The sequence below is a fragment of the Aspergillus viridinutans genome, assembly GCF_018404265.1.
Source record: "Aspergillus viridinutans IFM 47045 DNA, scaffold_7, whole genome shotgun sequence".
NCBI lineage: Eukaryota > Fungi > Ascomycota > Eurotiomycetes > Eurotiales > Aspergillaceae > Aspergillus > Aspergillus viridinutans.
Genome location: NW_025091223.1, coordinates 1,045,997 through 1,054,218, shown reverse-complemented (window position 1 = coordinate 1,054,218; position 8,222 = coordinate 1,045,997). Strand labels below are relative to the sequence as shown.

General features: G+C 51.6%; 2 protein-coding genes across 2 annotated transcripts; one reads left to right on the top strand and one right to left on the bottom strand.

Moving 5' to 3' along the window:
- Positions 1–589: 589 nt before the first annotated feature.
- Positions 590–4,229, top strand: Aspvir_008856 (putative serine/threonine protein kinase (Kin4); the record flags this gene model as incomplete). Its single annotated transcript, XM_043272012.1, has 3 exons — positions 590–2,188; positions 2,257–2,551; positions 2,611–4,229. 3 exons carry the CDS (start codon positions 590–592, stop codon positions 4,227–4,229), a joined length of 3,513 nt encoding a protein of 1,170 aa, XP_043127947.1.
- Positions 4,230–6,630: 2,401 nt separating this feature from the next.
- On the bottom strand, positions 6,631–6,900 carry Aspvir_008855 (uncharacterized protein; the record flags this gene model as incomplete). Its single annotated transcript, XM_043272011.1, has 1 exon — positions 6,631–6,900. One exon carries the CDS (start codon positions 6,898–6,900, stop codon positions 6,631–6,633), a length of 270 nt encoding a protein of 89 aa, XP_043127946.1.
- Between the last annotated feature and the right edge of the window lie 1,322 nt (positions 6,901–8,222).

Genomic DNA, 8,222 nt, shown 5'->3' with positions numbered 1-8,222 from the left:
AGTAAAAAAGAGAGAAAATAGAGAGAACTCGGGAGCTGGTTTACCACGCGTTTTCCCCTTTATGTCCCTTGTCTTTCTACTTGACTGCTCAAATTATCCTACCAAACCTTCGTTCTTCTTTTTTGGCCTGGTGTCTGCGTGTTTACTACATCGCATCAATACTCTATCGCAAGCAAGGCGAGTCGATTGGCGGTGTCCTGGTTTCCCCCCCCCCCCCCTTTTCTCTTTCTGTCAGTGCTCTTTAACAGGTGATCTATCGGAACCCAATCATTGATCAAACTGACTTTTCGAAATAGCCTTACTACCCGATTGGACAACCTGGCGGCATTCTGGTTATTGAAAAGTGGTAAATACCGATAGAAAATCGAATCTACCGAGCGCATTGGGCGGGCAGGACGACATTTCGCACTTGATCGAGTCGATTGACCCCTCTGGAGGGCTTCAACGTGTCGTACTCGCTTTACCGATCGCGATTGGTCAAACATAGACAAGACACCGCTCATCTGCTGCCCACACCTGGAGAGCCTGTCTCGGACGGTCGACGCAGCGCCTTCGATCTTTTTTTGCTGCGCCTTCAGTAAACGAAGGTATGTCGTCTGCTGCTATGCAAACGGTTCCTCAGTACACACCCGCCCATTCCTCCGCTACTTATGTTTCACTTCCCCATCCAATCCCCGCTTCGCCGTCGCAATACGACTATGCGCCGCAGCAATTATTCAATGACTTGCCCCGGTCAACGCAACCTTCGCGGCGATCGAGTGACTCTCATAGTGCCGTCATGAGCACCGCGCTAAGTTCTCAGCAGCCATCTTATCCCCCGACGACGACATATTCTTCGGCTATGAGCGACTCCCACGAGCAAGCTCCGCCATTGTCCACCCATGCATCCCCAGCTTTGAACTCCACACTGCCGACGCCCGGCCAGAACAGTAACCGAGCGCCGATCTATCCCGACCTTCAAGGTGCTCCTCCCATCCCGCCGCCGAGGACATCTTCGACTCATCGGAGTCAACATGGTTCAAGCGCAACATCATCCTCCGGTGAAAGAGTCTCCAGTTCGCGCCGCAACAAGAACAAACCCGACGATCGAAGCACCAGCCACCGCGAGAGAAGAGGCGACGAGCCTCGCTCGCACCGTTCGGCAGCTCACTCGTCTGAGGAACCAACTAGGGAAGCGTCCGGAAAGGGCTCGAGGCGAGTCCAGGCAGAATCATCCTCCGCGGTCGACTCACGCTCGGAGGAGATTATGGAGACCATTCTCAGTCCGGGAACTTTGGTGAAGGAGTCAAGTACGGTGATTAACCAAGTGGTAGTGAGTGACCCTTCAGTGGACATCATGAGAGAGCAAGCGCGGCAAGCAGAAGCGTCGATATCGCCATCTACCGACAGTGCTCCGCCATCGGGGCTCGCCTTGGTCGGTAGCGAGGGTGTGGATGACGGAGGGCGCGGCGGACTACGCAGTCGGCATGACTACAACGAAAACACGATCAAGCGCAAAGAGACTACGTTCGGCCAGTACGTCCTTGGGCAAACTCTGGGGGAGGGCGAGTTTGGAAAGGTCAAGCTGGGTTGGAAGAAAGATGGCAGCGTCCAGGTTGCCATCAAGCTCATTCGGAGGGAGTCTCTCGGATCTAATCCTAATCGGCTGCCCAAGATCTACCGAGAAATCTCCATTCTTCGCGATCTCCACCACCCGAATATCGTTCGACTCCATGAAATGGTGGAGACCGATCGTCATATCGGTATTATTATGGAATATGCATCAGGTGGAGAGCTCTTTGACCACATTCTGAACAATCGTTATCTCAAGGACAATTCGGCCCGGCGCCTGTTCGCCCAGCTCGTATCAGGCGTGGGGTATCTTCATAAGAAAGGCATTGTTCATCGAGATCTCAAACTCGAAAACCTGCTCCTGGATCGCAACCGCAACATCATCATCACGGATTTCGGCTTCGCGAATACATTTGACCCAAGCGACGAGTTGGGCGAGGAGATCGAATACAATCTCACCAACAAGGAGTTTGTAAAGCGAATGCGCTTAGACAAGCCTAACGCCAAAGGCATGAGACGGGGCGACCTGATGCAGACCAGCTGCGGAAGCCCGTGTTATGCGGCCCCGGAGCTGGTGGTAAGTGATTCACTGTATACTGGACGCAAAGTGGATGTCTGGAGCTGTGGTGTAATCCTGGTAAGTTGTCACAGACTTTCTTTGTCCTTGGGATGACAGTAAGGATGAGATGCTAACGCATTCGGTAGTATGCTATGTTGGCTGGCTATTTGCCTTTCGATGATGATCCAGCAAATCCAGATGGCGACAACATCAATCTGCTGTACAAGTACATTGTTAGTACACCGCTGACGTTTCCGGAATACGTGACACCACATGCTCGCGATCTTTTGAGACGGATATTGGTGCCCGACCCGCGCAAACGAGCAGACCTTTTCGAAGTGGCTCGTCACAGTTGGCTCAGCGAGTTTTCGCATGTTGTGTCTCACATTACGAGCAGTACAACCAAAGTTGCGGACATTGCCGACACGACAGTTCCTCCTGGTCAGTTTCCAAACACGCGCTCTCGGCGCATGACGCTAACTTTTCTTCGTGCTTTGCAGAAAGCCATAGGGAAGCCCCAGCGCTGGCTCGCAGTGCCTCCGTCAGAGAGCCTCCGAAGGCATACCAGAGCTCGATACCTACGGTGGGGGGGCTTGTGCATCAATCCGGAGACATTTCCCAAGAGCCGTCCGTCGATCGGTCGAAGACTTCTCGAGACACAAAACGGCGAACGGTGCAGGTCGAATATGTCGCTCCCCAGTCTCAGACTGCCAGAGGAGAAAGTCCCACCGCGCCAGAATCCCCGAACTCGAAGCCATCCGGAGTCGAAGCCCTTCTTGCAGCCGCAAGGCCCGGCAGTCGAGATGCGACGGCGAACAAACAAGCAGGCGCTCTGCCCTCGGGTATTCATATGGAGCAGCGCTCAACACGGGCTGGAGAACCCAAGGCACCCGCTGGCCCGGTGCCGCCTGCGCCAGGGCATTTGCCTCGGTCGACCTCGGACAGCACCGCCCTTACGGGAACGCACACGACGATGCCTCCGACGCAAGCCACGCGGCCTACGACGGGCGCCTCAATGGCCTCGTTCAATACTGGTCGCTTGCCCTCTCGCGGATCATACGGACAGCCTGTGGCTCCTACTGTCGCGACAACCAATGCACAGGGTCGCCTTGCGCAGCCGAAGAGCAAGCAATATGTGATCTCGGCGCCCATCCCTCAAGACTCCTCGCAACACGCTGCCATGTCGATCGGACGTCCAAGCACACAGGCCCTTCCAGCCAAATTCAACACCACCCCTCGGCAGGAACCGCCCAAGGGTCATAAGAGATCCAACACGGTCTCGGGCATTGGCGAAAAGCTCTTTGGGCGATCAGGATCCATCTTTGGCGGACGTGGAACACAGACCGCTCCTCGTCAGAAGCCCAGCAAGCGGTATCCCCCAACAAGCATGAGGGATCCATTTGCCGGAGAGGAAATCCGAGTATCTATGGATTCCCGACGGTCCGCTCAATACGGATCTAACCGGAAGATGAGCGAAACTGCCGGGGAGAATAGACCACGCCGATTTTCCTTGCTACCAGCGTCTTTCTCCTTTAGGGGGTTGTCCTCAAGCCGATCGCAGACTCCCGAGGAGGAATCCCAAACGAGTCGCTCCACTGATCAGCGAGTCCAGCAACGTCCGTCGGCCGGAGTCATCCGACCTCGAGCGCGCGCCACCAGCTACGGAACGCAAGATGCAATGGGTATGGTGTCTGATGGTCCAGGGGAGGGGGTGCTGGCCTCAGAGGAGCCGGTCAACTACCAAGCCCGTATTGATCAACAATTCGCGGCGTTGCACGGTTTGCAATCCGCGGCGTACCAACCTACCTCCTACAGCAGCCCATCGGCCGAGCAAGTATACCATAATGACAACGATCATCAATACGGATATCAGTACGCCAATCACTCGACGCCGAATTACTATGACGAGTATAACAACGCGCATGATCCTCGGCCGTCGATGCAGGCCGGCCGGACGGGAAGAGGCCCCAATGTTCTGCAGAAGAACAATAGGAAGTTTGCCGATGCTTACGAGTACGAACGAGATCCCTCCCATCACTCCGGTAGCTCCGGCGCGGCCAGGAAAGTCATGGACTTTTTCCGTCGAAGAGCTAAATCCAGGGCCGGTGATGACCGTTGATTCAGGTCTCTCCTCCGGTGGATCAGTTCTTCTCGGTTTTCTCGTCCATTGACACGCGCGAACTGTACCACCATTCTTAAACCGAACCATGGCATGACCAAGCCGGTCCGGTGTAAATTTTAATTGCCCCCTTTTCCCCTTTCTTCTTTGTTCATCTACCTTTCTTCTCGGGAATCGAAATTCTTGCAAAATATCCCCTTGACTTTCTGTGCGGCGAGTCCCACGGCGGATATGCGAGAAGCTGTGTCACCCATCAGAACAGGACGGATGATACAAGCCGACACTCAGGCCAAGCTTTTAAACACAGGAGAAGGAGGAATTGCGTCTACCAGGCTCTAAGAAGAAGTCCAACATCGCAAGAGAGCAGTATGGTCCTTTGGATACCCCTTTGATACCCAGCTTGTTGTCTGCTTCTGTTGCTTGCCGCGTGGGTTTGTCCTCGCATTGTCTAGCGACCATTTGTTCCCGCATACATACATAGCCTTTATCTAGCATATGGCGCTTCTTCTCCTTTTATTTATTTTTCCCCTTTTTATTTCCTTTGTCAAGAATACATTTCCTTTTCCTGTGTCCAAATTTTTTGTTTCCTTTCCCCTGTTACTATAGCCCCTAAGTGTAAATTGATCCTGTGTCTGATCCTACTTTTCATCGCGAGGTTGGCTTTTCTCTTCGCTTCTTTAGTTTATTTTTCCGGTGGTCATGAAGCTCCTACGCAGGCAGGGGAGCTTCTTAGTGGTGAGGTGGGGATGAGTACTAGCTCTCTTGTCCAGGATCACGCCAGGGTAATATAATATCATCGCCCTTGAGGTATATTCATTGCACCATACTCATCTTGTCGTGGGTAGGGTTATTTGTCGACACTTGCACCATTAAGTAGACGTGCTCTGGTTGCAATTGCCTCTGTGAATGGCCAGTACAACAATATTTCTTTGATATTCGAATGCAGAGAAAATAAGTCCATTTGCCTTGATCCATCAGCTAGTGACAAATGGAATAATGTCATCATTGGTCTGCCACAGATGCAATGATAAGCATTACAGGGTACGGATAGCATACACATTCTTTATACAAAGTGCCCCTACCCCGTACTTCCGCCTTCCACCCACCCTCTATTGTGCTGTCTGTACGGAGTATCTAGACTCTGTAGACAGGTCCCAGCAGAAAAGAGGTCAAGCCAAGAGGATCGCCGCTAGTCTGCGCGCTGTGTGTGTACCGACCTCGAGCGCTCCCTCCCAGTATATTTTATGATGTTATCCTATCCAGGGGGTATATCGATAGATTCGAACGCCCTTGCAGAGAAATGGGGGATTGATTATACTGTAAGTCTTCTGAGCAGCTAACCGAGCGTCTTGCGCAATCGATGGTCGAATGTTCTCGAATCTAAAGAGTAATTAGGTAGTGCTCATCTGTAAGTGGTGTGATTGTTGTGCAAGATTAGTCTAGGTCCAGATACCTAAGTGTGAGGGCCGAATCGCCCGAGGACGAGGTCCTTGGCAGGAATGAATGCCTGTGTTTCCTACCTATCTATCCCTTGGACTGGATGCTCGTGACCGTGGTCATTATGATCCTAAGGGTGATACAGAGTACTCCGTAAGTAGCAATAGCATTGCTGAATACTGACGCTCCGCTCCGTTCACCGGGGGAAAGGAATGTACGGAGAGCAGGTGGGGGATTATGCCGTGGTGGAGTCTAGACAAACCCCCCTTCCCTCTTCTAGAAAGAAGCTTAGATCAGATTTGAATGACCGGTGAAAGGAAGGCTAGTCTACAGGCTGCTGCATGACGCATCCCACTTTTAGATCAGATCAGATCAGGTCCGGTGGGCTTGCTTCCTCTTGTTAGTATTTGTTTACTCGGTACCAGTTTGACGGATAAATATCATATTATCCGTAGACCACTACTCCGTACAGAGGGAGGCCTACTATCTACAGAGTACTGTCAACAAACAAGGGATGAGCGCTTCTTGGCAGTTATCCAGACAGTTTGCTATTGCTTGGCTGTGAGACATGGATGATCGATTCTTCCCAATTGGGTCATTATCAGATTGCACACAAGGCTTGGCGGTCATCGACTTCCCCCTTCCTTCAAAATAGCGATAATGATGAGCAGATACACAATGGTGATGCGATGGAATGTGTAATGACTTGTCTCTGCAAAACAGGATGTAAACACTGGAAAGTTGAAAAAAGCAAAAATGCGTCCAAAAAGAAGAGCCTAGGAAAAGACCCCGTGGACCCTTCGGTGGCCCGTATTTGTCCATCACAAAGCGCTAAATTAAGACCAAAGAACGCCATTGAGTGTCTCGGAGCTGATCAGCTGACCATGCTGATGAATTGGTATCGTGTCCAGCGCGATTGAACCGTAGAGTTGTCAGAGTGGTAGGGTTGTTTTAAGTGGATTCATCAGACGTTCACTGGCTTAGGTCTGGTACCGTGGCCCAGGTAGAGAAAGCCACCAGCGAAGGGAGAAAATGTAGCTTCAATCTGCGACTCGTCCGTACTGACGCTGTCTGAACGGTCCCGAATCTCAGGAGAGGCGGGAGATGATGTGCCAAGCTCATACTCAGGACCAGATTCGGTGGGTGTGAGGACAAGGAATTTGCTGGTCTGCTCAGGACGAGACTGAACAGGAGAGAGGATGAGGAACTTGCTGGTGGGAGTGTAGGTATACATTTTGTTTAGGGCAGACGACAGCAGCGGGCTCAAGACAAGTGGCTAAGATGGAGATGAAGATGGAGGTTGAGATATATAGGTTCGACCGGTCAAGCAGATTTGCAAGAAACCCAGAAAAAGAGATGGGACGATGTCTGAGGAACGATCAAGAAGACAAACCGGAGCGAGATTCGGCGACCCTTTATATACATGTGAAGATACCAGCCAAGACTGAATTCAAGATGGAGGGGCTACTGTCGGGGGATCATATTCAGTCCACCGAAAGACGCCGATCCAGGGAGTTATCGCGTCTCACTTGCAGGACAACTAAGCAGAGGAGCCGGTATCAAACCGTCAAACATCCCCATTTGCAACTTCCCCGTCGGAAAGTGGATCAGGCATGCTGCACAAGGTCCTTCACATGATTAGAGCGATATGGATAGTGCCAGATTCGGAGGGGCCAAGACGTCATTATTGGAAGATGAAATCTCATCCCTTCCCCATTGCGTCTCTTGGCCTAGATACCAAATATCCAAGGGAGCTGGACTTATCCCTATTGCCGGACCCAGTATGATCATTGCATGTACCTCGCTACTCTGCCAAGCCTTTGCTGGACATTTCTTTGCGCAGTGCACCGCTATTATGGTCAAATAATGTCGTTGTGTAGGTATCCATAGTTTTGGTGTTGTCCCTCACACAAGCATCTGACTGGGGCCGACAACAACCGCTCAGCCTCGGGTGATCAGCAACCAGGAAGTCAGGCCAAGACACGAGCTCTAACTATCGATTAGACTATCCACGACCAATTGGCGGTTAGCACTCAGCGGCAGCAACCACAGTAGATTCTCGAAAGAAAAGAAGTAAAAAAGGGGAGGAAATCATGTATGGGGTTTAGCGTCTCCAATTCTCGACGTCTTTTAAGACGATTCACGCAAATGACCAGGTCGATCATTCTGGTGGTCCTCTTGGCAGTTATGTGAAAGATTGTTGCTGACCATAAAGGACATTCTCAAGAGGCTTCCAGGATCTGCCGAAGAACTGCGGGACAGGGTTTAGCAAGCAAGCATAAGCTTATCCCCACAAAGGAGACGTAAGGATTGAAGCCCAGGTCGCCTGTGTGTATGTCTCGAGGTGAGTCTAGAGAAGATGCACCGCTGTTAAGCCATACGACCGAGGCCTTTCATAGACCTGATACCATTGAGAGAGAGAGATGTCCAGAAAACTGTCTACTGTTAATGAGCACAGCGTTCAGATTGTCCAGTGAACATATAAGTTGGAGACGACGATGCAAAGGGCGCAGGATGGACAAGGTCACGTGCCTAGCATCCTGGGAGCAGAAACGC